Genomic DNA, 26191 nt, shown 5'->3' with positions numbered 1-26191 from the left:
TCCTCTTTATTATTATTAGTTTGGAAATATAGTTAAGGATTCCACTTAAGCAGGGACTTGTTCTTTCAGTCGGGCAATGGCAATTTCTTTCAGCTTCCTTCTGTGTAGCTTCATAGAGGAGGTGAGCGGTAGTTCGCTCATGAAGATAACTCCGCCCTCCAGCTGCTTGACCTCTGTCAGTTTTTCTGAAACCAATGAATTCATATGTTTTATTTCAACAAAAAAGAGCTCGATTTAATTGAAATGGCACGTCCCACTATCGCATTTACGGACGCAAGCTACTAAATGAATGCAACAAACGTAAAAATGCTCTGTCATTATTCTTTCTGCTGCTTGCATCTGAGTCAAACCAATAGTCGAATTACCAATGACAAGGGCAGTTTTGGTCTGGAAAAGTTAGCTCATTGATTCCTAATCAAAAAAATGACTTATTTGGGTTTCAAACCTACAATAATTGTTAACTTCAACAATTATTGTATGGGTTTCTATGTTTTGAATCCGAATGTTATTAATTTTACTTATTGTCGCTAATTAGTTCTAAAGGAATATATTTCTGCTCATAGAATTCTGCATAAGTTGAATACAATTCTATCATTATATGAAAGGTCTTAGTAGCCTACCTTTAACCAAATCTTTTATCTCCTGAGCCGTGACCTCAACTCCTGGGCGCAGTACGACGCACGCCACGGGCAGGTCTCCGCACTCCTCGTCAAATATGCTCGTCACTGCCACATCTCGTACGCCGGGGTGCTGCAGGATCACGCCTTCTAGTTCCACTGGTGATATCTGGAAATAGATATGAGCAGTGGAATGTAACGACTGCAAAGGATGTGGTCGCCTATAACTGGGAGCGCACACTATAGTTCGGCCGTTCAGAGAATGCGTTCCTGACACATCGCGATTGAACTGACGACGTAACTTTGTAATGGCGTTGCAGTTACGATAAAAATTTTTTGCTGATTGTTTACCGTTTTAACAATTGATGAAATAAATTTAAAACAACATTATTATATCAATAATCAATGAATGTTATAATTTTGGTCCAAACTGAGTGTCAAATAACTTGGTAAACAATATTTTTCTAAATCTATACTGCGCAATTACAAGGTTATGTCAGCGCTTTATATTTGTAGTGCTGTGCTAAAAATAACAGGCAAGTATCGTAATCAGTTCTTTTACAGTTATACTTATATTATAAAATAAAAGATTTGTTTTTCTTTTTTAAAATTTGAAAATAATGGACTATAAGATAACTTTTATGAATTTAATACAGCTAATTTCAGCTAATTATTAAAAGCTTATATTAGTATCTTAAGGTAACAAACTGCGTAAGTTAAAACTTCAATACCAATCTGTGTTTAATAATCTTAGCAAATTCGGATTTATCTCACATAGCTTAATCTCATAGACACCAATAAGTAAGTAGTATAATATGTGCGCAGTCCTGTTTACTATATTATGTCTATGGTTTTTATTTGATTATCCGGCTTATGTTTAATGGACTTGTAGCGACATGAAACGCATACAACCTTTTCGACTCGCAACCTTCAATAGTCATGAAGAAAAATACAATGAAGTTCAAATGTCAAATTCAAAATTTTAAATTTTCAAAATCAGATTTTCGTTGGCGCAGGCGTACACATATAAATAGGGCGCCGCCCGTATAAATAAATTAGTCGACATAAATTCTTCGTGCGTAACTCATCTCCTTAAGACTGTTTCTGCTTTTCAAACTGACATCGGCGCTAAATAGGACTTCGATTGTGTTTTTTATTGCGTTCTTTTTACTTTTGGTGCATAATAATGCCTAAACGTGGACAAACATTGAAAAGTGGAGCCCGTGAGTTAATCATCAAGCTGCAAGATTACTTTGAGCGGGAGCGGCAAAATTGCGGACCCCTGATACCTGTCGAACAAGTACAAGAACGCGTCTCTCAGGCGCTTGGAGTTAGCAAACGAACGATAACAAATATTAATAAAGAAAAGTTCGGCTCGACTGGCATGGAAGATAATATTTTACGTACTCCGAAGAAGAAACGTAGAACTAAACCCGTGACAGATATTGACACCTTTGACGCCGATGCAATCAGAAATCATATATATGGTTACTATTCCAGAAATGAATATCTCAACAGGAAGAAGCTTTTGGCATCCTTAAGAGAAGCTGGACTGTTTAGGGGGGGTAAAACTGCTTTAACCAAAATCTTAAAAGATATAGGTTTTTCGTATAAAAAAACAGACAAAAGAAAAATTTTATTAGAACGATACGACGTAATTTTAAAAAGGATAAGTTTTTTGAGGGAAGCAAAAAAAATTGATAACTGGGATAATGTCGTGTTCATTGACGAGACATGGCTAAACGCCAATCACACGGTTTCCCGTTCCTGGACGGATGATACACAAGCGTCAACGTCAAAAGTACCAATGGGTAAGGGGGCCCGTCTGATAATATGCCACGCAGGTTCTGCAAAATACGGCTTTGTGGAGAACGCGTTACTGGCATTTCAATCAAAAACCACAAATGACTACCACGAGGAAATGAATGCCACTACATTTAAAGAGTGGTTCCAGAACGTGCTTTTGCCCAGCCTAGCAGAGCCTTCTGTAATATTCATGGATAATGCCTCCTATCACTCGGTTCAAATACAGAAACCCCCTACCCAAGCTAATAAAAAAGAAGAAATGGTGGCTTGGTTACAAGCAAAAGGCATTGACGCAAATATGCAGATGCTAAAAGCAGAGCTAATTAAATTAGTTAAAGAAAATAAAGCGGCAAATGTGCGATACGAAATCGATGAACTGGCTCTGGAGTACGGTCATCGCGTTCTAAGAATTCCACCGTATCATTGCCAATATAACGCGATCGAGCTAATCTGGGCTCAAATAAAAGGTTACGCCGCCCGCCACAATACTTCCCCGCCATTCAGCACGAAAAAGATGATGACCCTATTAAAAGAAGCCTGCGGGGAAGTCACAAGAGATGACTGGGCAAGGGTTGTTGAGAAGACTAAAAACCTGATTTTGGAACATTTTGACCGAGATATCAGGATTGATTCTGTTATTGATAATAATATAATTATACATGTAGGGGAAGATGATGATGAAGACACCACCTCCTCAAGCGAATCGGAGTCTGATTAATATTCTGTACGCACATTCAATTCAATGTACTTACTTTATTGCATAGAAATTGTAACTTTGTAACAAAGAATAAATAAAACAATTTTATTATATGAATATTACCTTTTTTTGGTTTCCACTTAAATAACTAAAATAAAAATTTAAATGATTCCGCCAATTTAAAACGAAAATAATCTTAAAATAATTTGGCGGTTCATTTTGGAGGAACGGTAACGAACTCAGTGTTATGTTGTGCCCATCACTAGTCGTGACTAACTGACAGGTGTCAGGAACGCATTCTCTGAACGGCCGAACTAGACCTGATTTATATGAAATGATTTAACTCTTGTAATTGTGTTGCTGCTGTTGGCAATCCTAAATAAATAAATAGATGATGTTAGAGGCTAACTGTTTCGTGTTACTCGCATCCTAGGAGAAGTTTTTCCCTACTTGTACAGAAAATAATATGTCGTTCGGCTCTATCATCGAGCAAAATTCATTTGAATCTTCCAAAGGAGTCATAAGTGTCTAAACTTAATTATTAAGTCTTTCTACTATACTTCGGCCGTTCAGAGAATGCGTTCCTGACACCTATCAGTTAGTCACGACTAGTGATGGGCACAACATAACACTGAGTTCGTTACCGTTCCTTCAAAATGAACCGCCGCATTATTTTAAGATTATTTTCGTTTTAAATTGGCGGAATCATTTGTTTTATATTTTAGTTATTTAAGTGGAAACCAAAAAAAGGTAATATTCATATAATAAAATTGTTTTATTTATTCTTTGTTACAAGTACATTGAATTGAATGTGCGAACAGAATATTAATCAGACTCCGATTTGCTTGAGGAGGTGGTGTCTTCATCATCATCTTCGCCTACATGTATAATTATATTATTATCAATAACAGAATCAATCCTGATATCTCGGTCTAACAAAAGCCGGGTAATCAAATAAAAACAGATCGAAAACACTTGAAAAACGTGGTCTATGCGCACGAAACGACAACGGACGACTGTTTTAGCGTCACAAAATGGCGGCCCATAACGCCATTTGGGGTTACCATTTTTAATCTAAGTATAAAAATGCGGTTTGGTCATAGTTTTATTTTTATATTTCATAAAAGTTATAATTAAGTCTTATAGTCCATTATTTTCCAATTCTTAAAAAGAAAATCAAAACGTATTATTTTATATTATAACTGTATAAGAACAGATTACGATACTTGCCTGTTATTTTTAGCACAGCACTACAAAATATAAACCGCTGACATAACCTTGTAATAGCGCAGTATAGATTTAGAAAAATATTGTTTACCAAGTTATTTGACACTCAGTTTGGCACAAAATTATAACATTCATTGATTATTGATATAATAATGTTGTTTTAATGCTCCTCAATTGTTAAAACGGTAAACAACCAGCAAAAATATTTTTATCGTAACTGCAACGCCATTGCAAAGTTACGTCGTCAGTTCAATCGCGACGTGTCAGGAACGCATTCTCTGAATGGCCGAACTATAGATCTTCATTCCAAACTATCTACTAAGTAGATGTTACTATGACTGCTATCTAACTAGATGTCAAATATTCCTGTGCTTTATTGTAACATTCTGGTTCTTGGGTTGGGACTACACCACCCCCACACCGCTCGTTGAGACTTTGGGGGTGGGTTGCACTAGTACTATTTAACTATAACCATCAACCAGTAATTGTAGCCCATTGGTTAAAGTGACGGTCAAAGACAGCAGATTTAACACAGCAGGTTTGATTAATATTATCGTTGTCATCCTAAAACGTTGTACAAGAAAAAATGTTTCGAAGGAGTTTAGCTGGATATAAAAGTCCTGTATCATATAGCCATAGCCTGATGATGATTCCCCTTAGTCACCTTGCGACCCCTATACTTGAGGAGCAGTTTGATGCGCTCCACGAAGAAGAAGTTCCACCTGTCATCTCTGTACATCATGTCACCAGTCTTGAACCACTTGTCTTCCGTCAGGACCTCTGCGTTAGCTTCGGGATTGTTGTAGTAACCCTGAAAGTAAAATTAGTCTTAGATCTAGTTTAACTGGTGACGGATAAAGTAATAGTTATTTATCTGGTAGTTACTGCTATTTGCCAGACGAATGCTGCTTATTCCTGTCAGATATTGTTATCCGAGACCTGTGAAACTGGAAGTGATGGTTTATCCGTCAGATATTTCTCTGATAGGATAATTCTGAATTGAGCAGAGGTTGATTAACTGCAGATAGGTTGATAGCAACTAGCATAATTCATTAAGTCAGTAGAGATTGATTTCTACACTATCATATTTATGTATGTGCCTCCTATCATATGAATTATGTCAAATATTAATCTCCAATCGAAAATGATTGATCGGTTATTGTCATTCGCAGTAAAACAACTGTAACTACTTACTACATTTGAGTAGGAACTTAAATAAAGTTACAAAATCTTGATATGGCTTTTTACACATATGCACATACTTCTACTTAAAATAATGATTCAATTGTTATTATTGTATTTACGTTTATTTCTATCCGAATTTTATTTTTTAGCAGAATTTTAAAGAGAAATCATATAATTAACAAGATTGTTTCCGTCTTACCACAAAAACTTTTTAACGTCAGTTTAAGACTTGTCTAAAAAAATGTCAAATTATGACGTTGACATATGGTTCATTTTGGAGCCACATTTTTTTTAGACAAGCGTAAAACAGTGGTTGGAGTTGAGGTTTGGTCTTGACACGGTGTGCTTACTTAACCTTAAATTTTGCTTTCGGAAAGAGGTTTTAGTGCTGTTTCTGTGGTGTGTTTTTGTTTTTTGTTTGGTGAAGGATTTTTGTAAGTCTAAATTTATATAGTCTAAGTATTTAACACTCATTTCCCAAGGAAATGAGTGACAAAGAACCCCCTGATGGGGGTGGAGGGGTTCCTCCAGATATAGACATCTTAGATTGTTCCCAAGACATAAATGTAAGTCTTCAGCAGAGATCTGCCCTTAAACGACCTGCGGATTCAGATTCCTCCATTGAATCCAAGAAAAACAGACCTCCGTCTGATTCAATTCAGTCGGTTTTTTCGAAGCCTGGATTCGAAACCAACTCCAAACTTTTCTACAATGAGTGTGACAGAGCACCCTTCACTGTTTTTGTATCCAAAATTGAGCCTGATCCTGCCACTGGTACAACTTTAAAAGTCCTGAAGTTCGCTCAGTTCTTGCACAAAAATAACGTCAAAGGCATTTCTGAAGGTGGAATTAAGTCCCTAGGACGCAATAAACTCGCCATTGAATTCAAGACTGCTTCGGAGGCCAATAGTTTTGTGGAGAGTGACTTTCTTACCTCAAATAACTATAGTGCTAAAATCCCCCGCTTCCAAATTACTCGTATGGGCATTGTCAGGGATATCCCTACCGACTGGACCTTGGAGGACTTAGTCTCAGGGGTAGAAACTCCTCGCAATTGTGGGGAGGTCATTCGGGCTAGACGCCTCAACTTTAAAAATAAGAAAGGGGATACAGTAACGTGGTCCCCTTCTTCTACGGTGGTTCTGACTTTCGCTGGTCAAACTCTCCCAGAGAGAGTTTTCTGTTACAATGCCTCCCTCCCTGTCTCAGTCTATCATCTCCCAACAATCCAATGCCGCAACTGCCTCCGTTTTGGCCACATCCGCTCTCAGTGTAGGTCGAAAGCTCGATGCTTTAAATGCGCTCAGCCGCATCCTGGTGACAGCTGCAACGTCCCTGACTCACAGGTAACTTGCATTTTATGCGATGGTGGCAATCACAAGGCTACAGACGATCAATGCCCTGAACATTCACGCCAAAAAAATATCAAAATGGTTATGTCTCAGGAGAACCTCAGCTATAGTGAGGCGTCTGCAAGATTCCCGCGAGTTAAACGCTTCTACTCTAACGTCACGGCGAACTCCCCACAATACCATTCCACACAGGCTCTCGCTCCCGACTTCTCTCAGCTTTTTGCTTCCCCTCTCTTGTCTCCTTCTTCTCCATCTGCCTCCCCCTCCAAAACATCGTACACCAAAACAGTTTTCCGTTCCCCCAGACCTAGACCCGAGCTGAGCAAGTCATACGATGTTCAGGCCCATAGGTCGATTGTATCGTCCCCCAATTCCTCTCAGCCAAATGGCTGTGCTTTACAGCAGCCTCCTAACACAGAATCCACTCCCCTTTGTACTCCTAATGACAACCTTATTGAACTTCTCACTTGCTCCCTTATCAACATCCTCTCCAAATTTAGTGATGCCATACCGAACAACGTCCTCATACTTGTTGAGCAGCTGCTTCAATCTTGGATCCGTAGAAATGCCAAAGATCCTTCAATGGAATAGCAGAAGTATCACTCAAAAAAAGCACGATTTACTGTTCCTATTGAATCGCCACAATCCCGTTGTTTTTGCCTTGTCGGAGACATGGTTGAGGCCGGGGTCCCCTTTTAGGGTTCCTGGTTTCTCGTGTCTCCGGGATGACAGAGACGACGGTCGAGCGGGATGCGCCCTGCTGGTTAGCAGATCAGTCCCCTTTTCCCAGATTCCCATCCCTCTACATAATCCTGGTCTCCATGTTGTTGCCATTAGAGCCATGGACGTCTCCTTTGTTTCCGCCTACATTCCTCACCCTAATGCCAACATCCTGTCTGAATTTAACCATATTCTCTCCACCATTCCCAGCCCTTTGGTGGTGCTAGGCGATTTTAATTGCCGTCACACGCTCTGGGGTTCTCATACTAATGATCCCTCATCTAGCTTTCTACTAGACCTACTAGATGATATGAACCTCTGTGTCCTGAATGATGGATCTGCTACCCGTAGGGTCTCCCCTACACAAAATGCTAGTGTCCCTGACCTTTCTTTTGCCTCTCCCACTCTAGTCTCAATTCTCTCTTGGTCTGTCCTGCCTAATTCATATGGCAGTGACCATTTCCCCATCTTAATTACTTTTCATAATTCCTTCTCCCCTAACCCTCCCATTCAACCTCTCCAGAAATATCGCCTCCTTCAAGCTGACTGGGGTAAATTTTCTTCCTTGGTAGATTCAGAACTTCACACCCTTCCCCAGGTAAACTCCTCTAATTCCCATGACGTCTATGAAAATTTTGTCTCCTCTTTAAAACGTGCGGCTGACGCGTCTATCCCCCTAGAAAACTCTGCCCGGAAATTTATTTCCTCCCCTCCATGGTGGGACGCCGAGTGCACCGATAGCGTTCGAAAACGGAGAGAAGCAGAAATCCGATACGCATCCTCTATTAATATGACCAATTATCTCGATCTTACGAAAACTTCGGCACGCACCTGCAGATTATTGGCGAAAAAGAAAAAATCTGGTTGGCATAACTTCTGCGAATCGTTGTCTCCCCGTTCACCAGTATCGATAGTCTGGAAAAGAATTAAGGCATATCGCAGAGTCTTAGACGCCCATTCCTCAGACATTTCTTCCAATGACTCCAGTTGCTGGCTAGAAGACTTCATAAGTAAGCTAGCCCCTCCCTCTGTCCCTAGTTTTGAATGCCTTTCCTTGTCAGACTCTCCTCCCCCCTCTTCTGATAAATTCGATGAACCTTTTTCTCTTTCTGAATTATCTTGTGCTTTGGACCATCTGCGGGATTCCGCCCCGGGTGTAGATGGTATCCCATATTCTTTCATCTGTAAATCCTCTTCTCTTTGTAAACAAATACTCCTCAACCTTTTCAACTCTTTCTTCCTCTCTGGGGTAGTCCCCGAGTCTTGGAAATGCCAAATTATCATTCCAATATTAAAGCCTGGTAAAAATCCAAAAGATTCCTCCTCATACAGACCCATTGCTCTGTCCTCTGTTCTGGCTAAAATCATGGATAACCTTATCAAGAACCGGCTTGAATGGTTTTTGGAAAGTAAAGGCATCTTATCTCCTTCTCAGTTTGGCTTCCGAAGAGGAATGGGTACTCTGGACAGCCTTAGCATTTTCGTTTCGGATGTTCGAATCGCTTTTTCAAAAAATGAAAGCGTAGTTGGTGTCTTTCTTGATGTTGCATCAGCTTACGATAACGTCCAACTTCCACTACTCAGGCAGAAGATGCATCAGCTGAGTGTTCCTGTGAGGTTGGTTAACATAATCTGCAACATGCTAATGTCTCGAACGATCACTATCCGTCATCAACATTCCGTTTCCCCATCCCGTTTAGTCTGGAAAGGCCTGCCCCAGGGCTCGGTCTTAAGCCCTATCCTGTATAACTTATATACTCACGATTTAGAGTCTTCGGTTAACTGCTTCTGCAAAATTCTACAGTACGCGGATGATATTGCCCTCTATTATAGTTTCTCCTCCCCTCAAGATGCCTCTTCTCGCTTAAACTCTGCTCTATACTACCTCAATCAGTGGCTATGCGACCATGGCCTTAGCCTATCAGTGCCTAAATGCAATGCGGTTGTCTTTTCTCGCAAACGTAATATCCCCCCTATTAACCTATCTATTGATAATGTTCCCATTTCTACTCTTGACAAAATTAAATTTCTCGGTATAATTCTTGACTCTAAATTATCTGGCCTTCACCATCTAGAATACATTAGCAAAAAATGTGAAAAAGGTGTGAACGCCCTACGTGCCCTTTCTGGGGTTCGGTGGGGTGCTCACCCATCAACCCAAAGAATCCTTTATAATGCCATAATCCGGAGCCACTTTGACTACGGCAGCTTTCTGTTGGAGCCATGTAACAAAATTGCCTTAGCCAAATTGGATAAGATCCAAGCCAAATGTTTGCGAATTATTACAGGAGCTATGAAATGTTCCCCTATAAACGCTCTGCAGGTGGAATGTTTGGATCCTCCTCTTAACTTACGCAGACAATACCTCTCGGATAGATTCTTTTTCAAAGCTCTCCAAATTAAATCCCACCCCCTTCTTCCTCTTTTAAAAACACTGCATGAGCTTATTGCCTCTTCCCGTTACTGGTCACACAAACTTCCTCCTCCCCTTATTAACAGCTACAGTAAAGTCAATGATCCTCACATATCCCTAGTCCAGTCCAATACTAACCCTCTTTTTGAAGTTAGTTTCGAAACGTTACTCTTTCAACCGAAAGTCATTCTCAGCCTCGGTATTTCCAAACATGACCCTGGTGCTAATAATAAATTAAATAAGATTTTAACCGAAGACTGGCAAGACTGGCTCACTATGTACACTGATGCTTCCAAAATTTCAGAAGATGGCATTGTGGGAACTGCGGTGTGGATCCCTAAATATAAAATTATTCTGAGCAATAAAGTTTCTCCACACTCCTCTATCTATACAGGGGAATCAATAGCCCTTTTAGAAGCTGTTAAATACGTCGATTCTCATAGTCTAAACAAAACTTTAATTCTTTCTGACTCTCTAAGCTGCCTTCAAGATTTGATAAAATTTCCTTTTCGTGCTCGTCATAACTTCCCCATTATTCTTCAGATCAAGCAACTTCTGTTTAAATGTCACTCTTCAGGTATTCAAGTTACTTTGGCCTGGATCCCCAGTCACTCGGGCATCGTGGGTAACGATAATGCAGATTCACTTGCCAAGGTAGCAATTCGAAATGGAGATGATTCTTACCTCAGGACTTGTTTCCCTCGAGATCTGTGCTGCACCGCCAAACCTTCTATGATGAAGAGCTGGGATTCCCTTTGGCAGAAAACCCGTAAAGTCAAAGGTAAATTCTTCGGATCCATTCAACCTTCTATTCCTCACAAAGCTTGGTTTAGTAAACACAAGAATTTTAAGAAATTGGCTACATCGGTCATCATTCGATTGCGGCTTGGTTTTGTCTGTACTCCAGTTTTTTTGGCTAAGATCAGAGTCAGAGATCATTCTATCTGTGAATGTGGCCTGGAGGAGGGTACTCTGGAACACTTATTCTTTTCCTGCCCCCGTCTTATTACGCCCCTTTATGACCTCCTTCCTAATGACATCCCACGTCCTATTAACATTCCTTTTTTACTAACCCTAGTCCATTCTCCCATTATTAAAACGTTATATAAGTTTATTAGTATTAATCAGATACATATATAACATAATTCACCGCCTATACTCACAATAGTTATTATTGTTTCGATGTTTCGATGTTACTTTTTCGCTCTTACTTCAAATATGTATGACATTGACAATACTGACAATTAATCATTTATGTTCTAACAGCTGTGCCGTCTCGTGTTTGTCACAAATACTAACAAATGTTTTGTCCCCCTTTTTCAGCTCTACAATCGCTGTAGTCACTAGAGAATAATAAGTATTATTTTATTTTTAATTAAAAACCGATCAGTGTCATTTCCTACCTTGACGTTGGCAAAATCTTCGATACAAATGAAGGAGCCATAAACAAAAAGAAGAAGAAAACAGTGGTTAAAGTTTTTGTAGTAAGGCCATTTATGTTTAGTTTAGCGCCTACAGAAATTGAGTAGTTACACTCATGTCATACATCGGCACATTGCTAGTATTGCTATCAACCCCAAATCCTATATGTGTCTCTTCATAGACTAGAGAGAGTTACAATCTTATACTCAATCTTATACATAATTATTGTATGGAAAATGAGAACAGCTCCTTTTTGTAAAGTCGGTTGAAAACAAACAAAAACAATGTAATAGTTTCTTGTTTACCCAGACGACTTTTAATTGACTGTCATTTCTTTCTTTGAAACTATTGGCTAAAGAACAGTAGAATTTAGAACCTCTTCTTTTTGGAAAGTCGGTTAAAAACGAATTGAATTTATTGTTACCTTGATACCACCGGGTGCTTTAAGCCACAGTTCTCCATGCTTGTAAGGTTCGGTTATTTCCTCGCCAGAATCCAGATCAACTAACTGAAAAAAAAAAAAAATCTTTTATTGTATTTTTTATTTAATATTTATTTATTTATTTAATAGTTTTGTACACATAAAAACACAAAGAAGAATAAATAATAGAAACAATTGTACAAGGGCACAGCTTATCTCTAAAGAAATTTCTTCCAGCAGGCCCGTTATGGGAGAGTTAGAATAAAAGAGATTTTATGCGAAGAAAAATTCCGAAAGGATGAAAATGTTGTTGTGTACCTGATAATTCAGTCAGCAGTAAAATAACAATTTTATTGTAGGCATATTTTTATTCGTATAATAGAGATAAATTGTCTACGGATCATGGCTTGCATGATGTTTATATCGATAATTGGTTGCATATCTACAATTACTACTATAACTTTTTTGTTTTTAGAGGTTTTTCGATTATGATGTTAGCTCGATAGTCCGCGAATGATAGAAGAAAATATAAATTCTTCTTCTTTCTCCTGCCCTGTTCCCAATTTTACTTGGGGTCGGCGCAATATGTCATTTTCTTCCATTTTCCCCTGTCACTCGTCATACTGACACTCACAGAAGAAAATATAAATTATTTTGTTTATATTTATTTCTAGTTAATATCAAGTATATAATACGTACTTTGTATTGCAAATGAGCATACGGTGTTCCACAAGATCCTTCAGGTGAACTGTCGCTTTCAAACGTCGTGGAACCAATCTCACTTAAACCATGTCTGTCTAGTACTGTTGCATTTGGCAATACCATACTCTGTGAACAAGAATATTCTTTTAATAGAAACTTGAAACTTTGTATGTGTATCTATGGACGTTTGTTCCTCTTTCATGCAAAATTGCTGGCAGTAGTGAATGGATTTTGATGAAACTTAGCAGTAATATAGTTTACATAATCAGAATAACATATGGGCTATGTTTTTATCCGGGACAACCATCTACTTTTTATTAAAGGTTTGGAAAATACTTTTGTCAAGAACATGGGGAAATTGCTGGCAGAAGCTAGTATAAAATACCTAAAGTATAAAAGAGCTGGTATATGATGAGATGGCTTCCGGTTCGACCTGTCAAGTAAAGAACGCGTATATGCAAGTGTCCGAAATAAAAATACGAGTAAGTGCGACAAATCTAGAAATTCGTGCGTGAATAGTGCATCTAAACACCACTGTGCGTGCCTTGTACAGTATCCACTATAACTTAGGGGAAAATAACAGTAATTAGTGCTAAAAAACAGTGAATTGCGAAACTTTTTGTGTATAAACATATAACTACATACAGCAGAAAACGAGTCTCGCAACTGATTCTAACGTCAAAGTCAAAACACCACTTCCGACGTCTGACGTTTGACATTCAGTGTTGTTACTAGCAAAAAACCGAACACACCAACGAGTGTTGCCAGAGCCAAGAGAAAGCTACCAAATAGTAGAAATAAAAACAAATAATAGAGTCTTGGGAAAAATGGATTCACAAATCACCCTCTCAAAGCTAGAAGAACTATTCGCAAGACAAACAACGCTAATCACCAAAAATGTCACCGAAGACGTCACAGAAAAAGTAACCAAAAACCTCTCTGCCAATATAGATGGAAAACTTAAACCACTTATAGAAGAAAATATGAAACTAAGAAAAGAGGTTACAGTTCTTACAACAAAATTGCAAAAAATGGAAAGGGAAATAAGGAACAATAATATCATACTGTACGGAGTTAAAGAAACGGAAAATAATTCTAACGAGCTTCTAGGCCTGATCATACAAACCCTGAACGCAGCCTGCGAAAAAACCGACTTAGAGAAATGGGACAAATGGGAAATTAATAACTTTTACAGATTGGGAAAACCGATCGAAAACAAAACAAGGCCAATCCTGATCACAGTTACTCTCGCATGGCGCAAAGCAGAAATGCTTAAGAACAAAAAGTATCTACCGGAGAATGTTTATATTAATGAAGACTTTCCAAAGGAAATACTTAAAAAAAGGCAAGAACTAAAGAAACAACAACAAGAAGAAATCAATAAAGGAAAACTGGCTTACATTCGGTACGACAAATTAATTATAAAAGAAAAACCTTCAGAAAAGAGAAAACGATCGCCGACAAATTCACCTAAAACAACAGAACATCCAGACGAGCAAATAACCCCTGCACCACCAATTAAGATAAATAAAATTAATAAACTAGAACAGGTGCACCGCGCCAGATCAAGTTCACTTTCATCAAATGGGCCAAGTAAACAATAGCAACTACCGAAACAACAGGACCGGAAGACAAACGACACAAGCAATAAAACGGAAATAACGATTTTAACAGAATTAAACCCCCCCCCAAGCCGGCCGGTCACCGTGGGGGAAGACGACCAACACCCTCCAACAAATCTGCCATCTAATACAAGACAACGGACACGAAAAAGAAACAATCTATATCTGTGTACACTAAACACGAGAACCTTGAGAACACCAGAGAGTCTGGAAGAGTTAGAGTTAGCTATTAAAAACATCAAATGGGATATTATGGGCATAAGTGAGATGCGAAGAATAGGAGAAGGAATAGATGAGAGAAGCAATTTCATTATGTATCACAAAGGCGAAGTTGCTGGTCATAGAGGAGTAGGATTTTTAGTAAAACTAAACCTTAAAAGCCAAATAACTGGGTTCGAAGGCATATCTGATAGAATAGCTGCGATCCATATACATCTACCGAACCACTCTAAAAATTGGACAGTCATTCAAGTCTACTCGCCGACAGAACAAGCGACAAGAACGGACATAGATAACTTTTACAACAACCTAACAGAAATTACCGAAAAATATTCGGAAAACAATTTAGTCATAATGGGTGACTTTAATGCTCAAGTCGGCGCCCGAGCACCTGGGGAAGAACAAATAATAGGGAAATACGGAAGTGGCAAAAGAAGCGAGAACGGAAAAAAACTAGTAACATTTCTGCTTGAGAATAATTTAACTATACTGAACTCCGTGTTCCGCAAAAAACCGAAAAGCAAATGGACTTGGCTGTCTCCCGACGGAAAAACTAGAAACGAGATCGACTACATAATAACAAACAAAGTAAAGAAATTTAGTGACACAGGAATAATACAAAATCTAAACTTCAACACCAACCACCGTATGGTACGCAGCTGCCTATGTGAAAGTGGTACAAAAAAACCCAGACCAAAAGCAATTCAAATGAACAAAACACAAATAAGCAACGAAATTTGGAACCCGATCACTGCCCCAGAAGATTTAATGACAGTTGCTACCTCAGATATAAACTTAAAAGAAAAATATAACAAAATAGAAAACAAGCTCAAAGAACAGACAAGAACAGATATTACAAAGAGTCAACAAACCTATTTAAGTGAAGAAACTATAAAACTTATTGAAGACAGAAAAAATCTTATAACAAAAAAGGACAAAAAGGAAAACCAAAAAGAAATCTCTAACCTTAGCAAACAGATACGTGAAAAAATTAGAAAAGACAGAATCATTAAGAGAAACAAAACTCTAGAGAATTACATCAGCAAAACAGGAGGCACCAGGAAGGCGCTCAAGGAACTTCGAGAACAGGGGAAAGAATGGATAACAAAATTAAAAGATAAAAATCGACCAACTATATCACGCAACAGGATACAAAATATAGCAACAGACTATTACCGCTCAATATACAAAGAACAGAATCCAATCCAGCCAAAAACACAATTACTCGCTAAACAACAAAACATTTACAACATCAACAAGATCGAAGACATACCAGAAATATTAGAATCAGAAGTAGAAAAGTCTATAAAAAGTCAAAAGATGGAGAAAGCCCCTGGTCCAGACAAAATAACAAACGAACTCATAAGAGGTTCAATTAAAGAAATAACCCCGATACTAACAATGGTATTTAATGAGATTCTATTTACGGGCAGGTTTCCAAGTCAATGGGCAGAATCGCACATAATACTTCTGCACAAAAAAGGTCCCAAAGACGACATTGGAAATTACAGACCCATCTCTCTCATATCCAATGTGTACAAAGTTTTTGCTAAGATAATTTTGGGAAGAATATCACGTACACTCGATGAAAACCAACCTGTAGAACAGGCTGGGTTCAGAAAAGATTTCAGCACCATTGATCACATACATACACTAAAACAGCTTATACAAAAATACAACGAATACAACAAAAATATCTACCTGACCTTTATAGACTACTCCAAGGCTTTCGATAGTATCTCACACGAATCAGTATGGCAAAGTCTACAAGAGCAAGGCATCCAAAACGCATATATCAATATCATCAGAAATATCTACAGTCAAAGTAAAGCCAGAATCAAATTAGAATCTATAGGAAATGCTTTTCCAATTAATAGGGGTGTCAAACAAGGTGACCCACTCTCGCCAAAGCTTTTCACAGCAGTGCTCGAACACATGTTCCGAAAATTAGAGTGGGAACACTCAGGAATAAATATAAATGGATCACGGCTGAACCATTTAAGGTTCGCTGACGACCTTGTCATATTGGAAGAAGACCCACAAATACTACAATCCATGGTACAAACCCTTGTAGACCGGAGCAGAGAAATAGGGCTGGAAACCAACATGAGCAAAACCAAAATGATGACTAACTCGGTGCCTGTAGACATAATCATTAACGGACAGAAACTTGAATATGTCAAGGAATATGTATACTTGGGCCAGATTATATCAACAGACGACCAAATGTCCAAAGAAATAGAAAAAAGAATTGCAACTGGTTGGAAAAAGTATTGGAGCCTAAAAGAAGTAATGAAGAGCAAAGAACTGGGTATGAAGATCAAGAAGAAGGCGTTTGATACATGCATCCTGCCCTGCCTTACCTATGGCTGTGAAACCTGGGCTCTGACAAAGCAACACAGGGACAAACTAGCAGCTTGTCAGAGAAGCATGGAAAGGAGCATGCTAGGTCTAAAACTAATGGATAAAATCAGGAGTACAGACATCAGGAACAAAACAAAATTAACAGACATACTGACACGTATTGATCAACTCAAATGGAGATGGACGGGACATATGCTCCGTTGCAAAAAGGAAAAGTGGAGCAAACTGATTACAGCTTGGTACCCAAGGGACGGCTCTAGAACCCGAGGTCGCAAAGCTAGAAGATGGGAGGACGACCTGAAATTGACCTTAGGCCCCCTTTGGCTAAGAATAGCAGAAGACAGAAAGCAGTGGAAAGAGTTGGAGGAGGCCTTTGCCGTAAGGCACACCGAAATAAGGGACATTTTATAACATTTTGTAAATTCAGTGTAGCATATAAATATTTAACTTTAAGTTCACATGTTGTTTATTCGGAAATAAAAGGCTTAATTATTATTATTATTATCTTGTATGTCTCTACCAGACCTCGGGACTATAGAGTCCCGGATTTTTGGGAGGCGAACGTGGGGCCGAAGCCAACACGCTGAAGCCCTTTTGAGACAACTTTAATGAAATGGTGACACAAAACCGACAATTATCCCTGTATACACTATAGAAATGTACCCAAGGACAATCCCCGGTTCTGTGCTAAACTATTGCTAACTATGGATGAAAACTACTTGGGCTATTGTGATGGGATGCTAGTGGACTAGGAATGGGGAAACTACGGGAACTATGGCACCTGCCGATAACAATGTAATAAAAACACGTAAAAATGGCAGGTGGAGACTCGCCAACTCACTTACTGGGCCCCCGGGAATCAGTCACTGAAAAGCAACAAGAGGGCAACAGGGACATGAGCGGCTGAGAAGGGTGAGGATACCTCGGCGGACTTTAAACGCAGATCACGCGCTCCCTGTGGGTCCAGCATCACCGGCCCACTCGCCACTTACCACGAGGCACCTACCCTCCGAGCGGGCTGTTAACCCTGCTCTAGCGACTCCACTCTGACCGGCCGATGAAGGCAAGCCAAGAGGCGGGAGACCTATCCCCCGTCATGCTTCACTCCGGCAGGCCGGAGATGGGGGACAGTATACTCTCCCTGGAGCACTCGGATATATAGCCCCGCGGGGTCGCTACTCCCCGTCATCCGCCTCAGATGCCCTGCGGGGCTTATTATTATTAATTATTATATGATGAGAAACGTTTCAAAATGAGACTTTCTGCTACATTACGCATTTTGTGTAAGTACAAGTTTTGCAGTAAAGTAACTCTGTCAAACAATCCCTGAAATATTAAGCTACATACCCTCAATTCTTCAATAAGTTTAGTGGGCACAGCACTGCCTCCGATGTATATGACTTCGAAGCTTGATAGATCTACGTTCTCCCTTTTAGCTGTCTTTACTAACGTCGTCATCTTAGTTGGACTGATGATCATGAAGGTTGGCTGGAAATAGGTAATAAAGACTTAAATTCTTGTGATTTCGGTGAGATGGAGTGACAAACAATCTGTTTTTAGCTTCGAAAGAGCTTCCCAAACCAGAACTGATCTGATTGGTTGGTGAGTTAGATCACAACCAGAACAATGCTGAAGGGAAACCCCACTTTGTCACATAAGAGTCATTAGTTGTTTTCTTTGTTATTATTTATTTCTTTTATTTTAATCTGCTTTCGGCAAGAGTATGAAACCTTTACTACTACTTACTTTATGGCTGCAGCTTTATGCTTTATACAAATCAAATATGATTTCTGTATGTGATGATGATGATAGAAGACCACCTCATCATCATCTTTAGTATGCGTAGTTGGTTTGGATAACATCAAAGAGCTCAGAAATACTTTTTTTATGGGAAATCAACAAAGCATCCATCACGCTTTGGGTTAGCAGCTTTGGGTTGCCATAATCTTACAGACTAAAACCCATCATGTTCCTCTCCTCCGAAGTCTTTTATGTACCTGGGCCACGGTAATTCTTTCGAACAATAACGCAGCCCCAGCTCAGAAAAAATTACCTGATACTTTTGAATGAGCTCTAGAGTGTGGTCAGCAGTCATCTCAATGGAGGTCTGTATCCTAGTATACTTGTAGTATGGTGACATAACGTAGCTGAGGAGGGATGACAGCCACTGCAGGGGAGCCACCAGGAGTTTGGCACGAGTCGGGGGGATTTTCTTGGCGAAACCACTGCACAATAAATCCTTATTAATATTATATGCAAAAGTTCATTCTATGTGGGTGAACGTAGATCCACCAACAAGGTGGACAGACGATCTCATAAAGGTCGCCGCAAGACGCTGGATGCAGGTCGAAGCATTGAAGAAGTAGAAGAAGCATCTTTATTTGCTTTATTATTTGCTTTGCTTTATTGCTATAAGAATGAAGGCTGGTGTGGGAAGAAGTTCCCTCGGGTGAAATCACTGATAGAAGCTAGTTAAATATATACAGGGGAATGCTGCAGTATTTATTACATTAGTTTTATATTTACCTACTTTTCTTTAAAATTACTAGTCTGTTTTTTAATCTCGTAGACTAAATTGACACTTGTAAAACGTCAAACTTACAAATAATGTTGCCAGCTCTTTTGTGCAATGTTGTACCTACGATACCGATTTGTTGAATCGTAACTTTTTGTCGATAATAGACGAATTTATTTTTTATTCAAAGTTATATATTTACACACACACGGCTGCACGACGTGCTACAAACTGCCAGGGAAATCTGACCAAGCAACGTCATGCGTAATCCGACCATGTTTTAATCCCTTTAAATTAAACAAAAAAAAATAGACACCTTCAGTGTTGTTCCCGTACGCGTTAAAACGGCAATCTTACCCCTTTTCTCATACGAAATGGCAAAACTTAAGAAATACGGCAACTATGGAACTTGACACCATACAAACTGATGATTCAGAATATTCCTCAGACATGGAGTCATTATCTGAATCAGATTAATGCGAATGCCAGTAATTAAATTAATTTTTTTTCAGGATAACGTATTGTAAAAAACGATACTTGATTTTATCAACGGTAAGTTTCGGTTGTGCCACATCACTATTTAAAAATTGCAATAAACTGTCCACACTCGTAATGTCAGTTTAGTCTACGAGATTAAAAAACAGACTGTAGGTAACTCATTTCTTCTTACCATAAATAAATTCCGCTGCTCGCCAGGTTCTTATGCGTGATAATAGCGGCTTTAGGCTTTCCAGTGGTACCGCTCGTCGCTACCAGGTATCCTATAGTCTCCTCAGGATCAAAGTCTTCAGCTCTGTAAAATTATTGGTCTATGTTGATAAAATTTGTTTTTATTTATTTGTCATCACATTATGTAGTTACTTTGCCATTACAGATAACTTAATCTATTTTCTACATAATTACAAATATGGTCATATAAATAAAGATCTTATTACCCAAGAAAAAAGACTCAAAATCCAGACTCCATGCTGTCTCTTAGAATTAATCATTTATGAGAATATTCTGTTATACATGTATACGTTTCTCGATGGGCATCGGCATCTTCGAAGCTAAAATGTCCCGTACTGCCTTCACCAACACGCATGTCCAGCGCAGTGAGTAGGTATGGGCAAATCCCGCCATACTTGAGGGTCGCCATTAGAGATGGGTAACTCAGGAGTGATAGATAAAAAAGATATGTATCTTTCCGTTCTTATCACTCACTCTTTGTATCAGTTCAAATCCGAATGTATCAGTGTATCTTTAACAACTCATTCAATCCGTCGTCCGTTTGTACCTGTGTTGCACTCGCACACACAGCGTTGAGCGGCTGGCGTCACGGTTTCTCATCGGAAAGTCCAGACATCTCTTTCGCACTTCCCTACTTAGAATGTTCTGTCTCACTTTCTCGATACCGAGAATACGACGACCTCTGTGGCGCAAAGGTCACCAAGCCGGACTGCCGAACCTGAGGTCCCGGGTTCGATTCCCGGTTCGGTCGACATTTGTGTGATGAGCATGCTTGTTGGCCGTGGTCTGGGTGTTACAATATGTATTTATAAATATGTATATATGTAGCTATATGTAGTTTATCAGTTGTGTTAGCACCCATAACACAAGTTAATTAATAACTTACCGTGGGGCTAACCGACCGTGTGTGAAAAGGAGTCCCGCCATTATTTATTATTATTTATTATTAGAATAAGTGTTTGACCATTATTTTTATTTATTTATTCGATTTACACGGCTTTAACAGCCAATTACATAAATCGTAAACTTAAATTTAAAATGAAAAATAGAAACTTAAAAAAAAAAAAAAAAACTTAAAAATATTATAAACTGATATACGAATCTATCTATCCTAAACGAATCTATCACTCTTAGTTCGTACTGATTTAGTGATACATTGGATTGAATTGAACGACAGGCCCGCCGCTAGCTGTTTGTTCGCCCGCGTGCAAAACTGATTATGCCGCCCTACAACTACATGGTACTGGGTTTTGTCAAAAATGAAAAATTTAAACGTTAAGCACACAAAAATACACAAACAAAAGAAAAGAAAGTCGCGAGCGCAGCGAGCGCGAAATTTTTTGAGTATTGGGACACAAAAGCACCCAAAGCGGTAAAAAAAAGCAATATAGGTAAATTGGAATAGCCGCGAGCGCAGCGAGCGCGAAATTTTTTGAGTTTTGGGACACAAAAGTACAAAAAGCGGAAAAAAAGCACTATAGGTAAATTGGAATAGCCGCGAGCGCGAAATTTTTTGAGTTTTGGGACACAAAAGTACCCAAAGAAACCGTGACTGAAGCGAGCACCAGTGAGTTTTGTCACTTCGGTGCCTCAACTTTTTGTTAGATTTAGGACTGAAAAGTAAGCGCGGAACAAATTAAAACGTGTAAAGAAAGAACTGCGAGCGAAGTGAGCGCTTTTTTTCCAACTTTAAGGAATTCATTTAAGTAATCAGTCAATTTATTGTGAATTTGGCGCGAGCGGGCGCGACAAGGATGCGGGTGGAAAAGAGAGGGTTGACAGTCGGACTGTGTCACCTCTCTCAGTCCCGTGGCGATGCATGTCTCGAGCCTGCACTGCGACGGGTAGTGAAACTAGGCTTTGCAGATTACGAAAGCACCCTCCGTGGATGGTCCCTTTTGCCCGTGCCATCCTGGTCGTGCAGATATGTGCCGACCGAGATGGCGCCCCTCTAAACGTGGTACCCGGGGCGGACCGCCCCCTCCGCCTCCCCTTACGCCGCTACTGACGACCGTGATTGAAACTATAGCTAAATTACTTAGTCTCTGCTGGAGCACTGTTGATCTTAAATAGTTTTTAAAAATGTTTATTTTGAAAATGATCTTTCAACAGATGCTACTGAAACCGGCAGTGTAAGTAATATTCTTAGCGCTATTGCTGTTTTCGGAAATATTGAAATGAAATAATTGGTAAAAAGATATTGTATTTTTTAAATATTACGTGATAAGTCGCTCGATTTGCCGCCCCCTAGGACGTGCCGCCCGCGTGCGGTGCACGCCTTGCACGCCCGCTTACGGCGGGCCTGTTGAACGAAGCGAGTCACTCTGAGCAACAGTACAATGTCACTCACGGATTCGAAAGGATATAGAGATACAAAAGAGTGATACATATCCCAGTGATCAAAAGATACATATCAATCTTTTCTTTTCAATGATACGTTTTTCCCATGTCTAGTCGCCATTGTCCAACAGTGGACGTTTTCAATCAGTGACGACGATATTACTTGTTCATATGTTCTTACCTAAAATCCTCGATGGGCACATCTTCTCCATGTTTCTCCATAATTTCAGACAGTGTGACAGTTTCAGGATGTTTGTCAAAAGTGACTATCATAGGATCCAGTTCCAAGAGACCAGTAGCTTTTTGGACGTCTTCCACTTTTTGGCTTTGACAAAATATGATTTTGGGCCTGTTGGTGTTAAAGGTGTCTTTCAAGTCATCTGGAATGAGTTACAGTTATAATCATGGTAAACTGGCAATTAAAGGAAATACATATAAGATTAGAAACAGTAAAAACTGTAAGTATGTATGTTTAATGAATATACCATGCCCCTTTTGAGTAGGGTCGCGAACCATAGTAGTACTCTTTTTTTATGGGAAATCGTTGAATGATTAGTCTCTCTTACTGGCTAAAATCTAAGATGTCTTAAGCTCTTTATATACCGGGGCCGAGGTAACTCTTTCGAATAATCCCGCAGCACCGGCAGGGTGAAACATAGTCCCATTATTATTTAAGGTTTGAGATTAACCTACCACTGGTCTAAAAGTCTTTCAAGTCTATAAAAATACTGATGGATTCTTTTACTGTATTGCTACTTACTAACTGCCAAAGTCCTGTCAATAGCCGCAGTAGTGATACCAAGGAACATGGCTGCGTAGAATGGAACAGCCAGATCCAGGTGTGAAGGGGCCATCAAAACCATAACGTCACCGATCTTCAGGCCCAACTTTTTGAAGGCAGTCGCACATTTTATACTTTTTCTCAAAACCGAGCCGTTTGTCTCTGATTCTCCTGTAGCTCCATCTATCTGTGGATTTGATATAGCAGTAAGTGTTTGGTGACCTTTTGGAAACAAGAAATATGTTCTACTTCTAAATAATAAAAAAAACATTAAATATGTAATATGTAACCCAAGATTAACCAAATAGTTAGTAAGTCATTTTATATTAAAATTGTATTGCTGCGCCCTAACAGGGTCTCATGTATGTACCTACCTCTACATTCTATAACGCCTATGTAACACTCATGATCGCAATAAATATTTGAAGGTTGAAGTTTGAAACATTATCAGCCGTTTTTCATATTTTTAAGATAATTGGTTTATGGAGTTAATCTTGAATTGTGCTTAGGTTAGTTGTAAAGCCGACAATTTTTATCTAAGGCATCGTTCAGACCAAACGTATTGTCGGCCGCTGACTGTGAGCGCGCGTTACGCAGTTTATTGCTTTTCCATATATATTGAAATTGTCGTTCACACCGAACCGACTATACGCTATTACGTCGTCTGTTGTCGCTGACTCTCAGTGGCCGATTATTTTACTACGCGACTATGCACGGCGGACGCGGATTGGCTACGCGGACGCAGTGGCCGAATAGCGCCGCTCCGCCGCGCGCCTCGGCCGCAATACACTCGAGAAACAAACTTCAATGAGGACAGACGTGACACGCGATGTTCGACACCGAAAAGTTTATTGCAGAAGTACATTCTAGAGAATGTATTTGGAATGCGAATTCAGAAGAATTTAGTGATAGAAACTTACGAAGATGCGCTTGGGAAGACATAGCATCTGTTATGTATGAAGATTGGGGGGTTCAAATACTGAGCTCTTTTATGTGTAGAATAGTCAGCCGCTCAGCGTACGCATCTAGTGTGAACCTACACGAGCCTATTCTTTTGTTCACACATGTAGCGCATCGTACGCTATAGCTTATTGTCGGCTTGGTGAGTACGGGTACTGCAGATTGAGTCGACGTTCACACTGGGGCAGACAGTGAGTATACTCACAGTCAGCGGCGGACAATACGTTTGGTGTGAACAATCCCTAAGACTACTGGTTTATCGCGATAGTGAAACCTCCCAACAGTGCAATTCTTGTCCTCTTTAAAACTGTTCTGTTCTGTTACAGCATTTTTATCGTCCCACTGCTGGGCACAGGCCTCCTCTCACACGGAGTAGGATTGAACATTAATCACCACGCTTGTTTAATGCGGCTTGGTGATTTTAGACTATGGGTATAGGTAGTCCAGGTTTCGTCAAGATGTTTTCCTTCACCTTTTTATCAGCCATTGGTGTCTGAGATATACTTTAAAACTAGTGACACGTGACAAAATAGTTGTCTAACTAAAAGTTGTGTGGTCTAGGCCTTAAGATTAGATTATATTTATCTGAGATTATTGTAGTTTCAAGTAGGTCATCTGGGTACGTTTGTATTGGGCGGTAAATGGGTCAAGTTGGCGAATTTTTTGCAACCTTGATTCTAAATTATGTTTTACACTATTATTTGCTACTATAAGCCTAGTTTGTGATGAATGAAAGTCAACTGAATGAAGACTACTTAGAATGTGGAAAGGAATATATGGTGGTTAGCGAATGGATAGATTTAGAAACGACGTGTAAGGGTAAGTATGAAATTGCTGTTGGTAACCGCCCAGCTGTGTGAAAACCGGCTGTCTTAGTTGAAGTTATGGGTAAGGAGAAATGAGGATCATATGAGAAAGACGCTGAGCCAGGTTCACGGAAAGAAACTTTGGATACATTATGTGAAAGACGATATGGCTGGAAAGTAGGTTAAATTGGAAAAAACGTAAGACGGGGAAGCATGGGAGAATATGCTATTCTGACTCCAAATAATAAATAGAGAAAGGGCCGTTAAGATATTGTAGTTACCGACAAATAAGGTCGGTTCAGGCAACGTGTAGTTTATTTAAATATTTTTTGGAATTAATTAAATAAATGAAAACTTTATCAAATTAAAAAGTTCTGAATGAAAAATGCCTAACAGTCTTAATACCAACCTGCATAACAAAATCAGGATCATCCTTCAAGCTCTGCAACACAATTTTTCCAAAATGATACTTATCACTAGGAATCCCCGTTTCAGAAGCTATTCGAGAACTGAACTCATTAAAATATTTGAGAACTAATTCATTTTTGAAACTGAATTCTTCCATGATAGAAGTGAGTATCAAAATTATTTTGTACGTCAACTCTATTCTTGTGTGAATTTGCGAGTGTAATAGAGGCCTAAGTCTGACTGATGTAAGGTGCAAAGTTTTGATGTGATGCGTTATCTGCACGTAAACTTAAGTCGGGTACTCACCTGATCTGTAAAAGTGACGTACTGTTGCAAGTACAGTAACCTTTTATAAGTGAGTACTTAACACTTGTGGTTTCTGGGAACACAAAGTAGCTCTGTGCTTAAGGACTTTTTGAGCCGCATATACGAGGACTGTGCCACGAACGAAGGTTGGGCCTGAAGCATCATTTTTCAACAGGTACACCTCAAGCCGTGGCATTCGTTGTGAGCCTGAGTATAGATCCATTTTTAGCAATCTCTTGTAAACATGAGTAGGTACGCTTCTAGTCAGCGGGGCCCAGCAGACTAAGACCTGCCGGGGCTGTGGGATTGTTCGAAAGAGTTACCGCTGCTCTGCTAATAAAAGGCCTATGAAGGAACATGATTGCTTTTAGTCAGTAAGAGACTGACAGTCCCGCACGCTGCTAACCCACAGCGGGAGGAGTCATTTGAGGATTTCCCGTACGCTTCTTGTATCTTTATAAACATTCATGACGCATACTGCTGCCCTCATGTACTGTCATTTCCACATATGAATTAGGTATGTTACTGTATCTGCAACAGTAACAGTTATAGCTAGAAGGTAAGTACCAAGCTTTATTC

The 26191-nt window shown here is 39.4% G+C and overlaps 2 protein-coding genes across 2 annotated transcripts; one reads left to right on the top strand and one right to left on the bottom strand.

Moving 5' to 3' along the window:
* Nucleotides 1-25553, bottom strand: LOC124639666 (luciferin 4-monooxygenase-like). The gene is made up of 11 exons (XM_047177107.1): nt 25308-25553; nt 23112-23319; nt 22533-22731; nt 19953-20075; nt 18821-18992; nt 18115-18255; nt 12560-12688; nt 11864-11947; nt 5012-5158; nt 621-786; nt 1-185 (listed from the first exon to the last, which is right to left on the bottom strand). Exons 1-11 carry the CDS (start codon nt 25461-25463, stop codon nt 46-48), a joined length of 1665 nt encoding a protein of 554 aa, XP_047033063.1. The 5' UTR covers nt 25464-25553; the 3' UTR covers nt 1-45.
* LOC124639668 lies at nt 12995-14302 on the top strand. Its single transcript, XM_047177111.1, has one exon. The coding sequence runs from the start codon at nt 13390-13392 to the stop codon at nt 14164-14166; it is 777 nt and encodes a 258-aa protein (XP_047033067.1). The 5' UTR covers nt 12995-13389; the 3' UTR covers nt 14167-14302.
* Nucleotides 25554-26191: the final 638 nt, after the last annotated feature.

The sequence above is a fragment of the Helicoverpa zea genome, chromosome 19 (assembly GCF_022581195.2).
Source record: "Helicoverpa zea isolate HzStark_Cry1AcR chromosome 19, ilHelZeax1.1, whole genome shotgun sequence".
Taxonomy (NCBI): Eukaryota; Metazoa; Arthropoda; class Insecta; order Lepidoptera; family Noctuidae; genus Helicoverpa; species Helicoverpa zea.
This window is presented reverse-complemented; position numbering and strand designations above follow the sequence as displayed.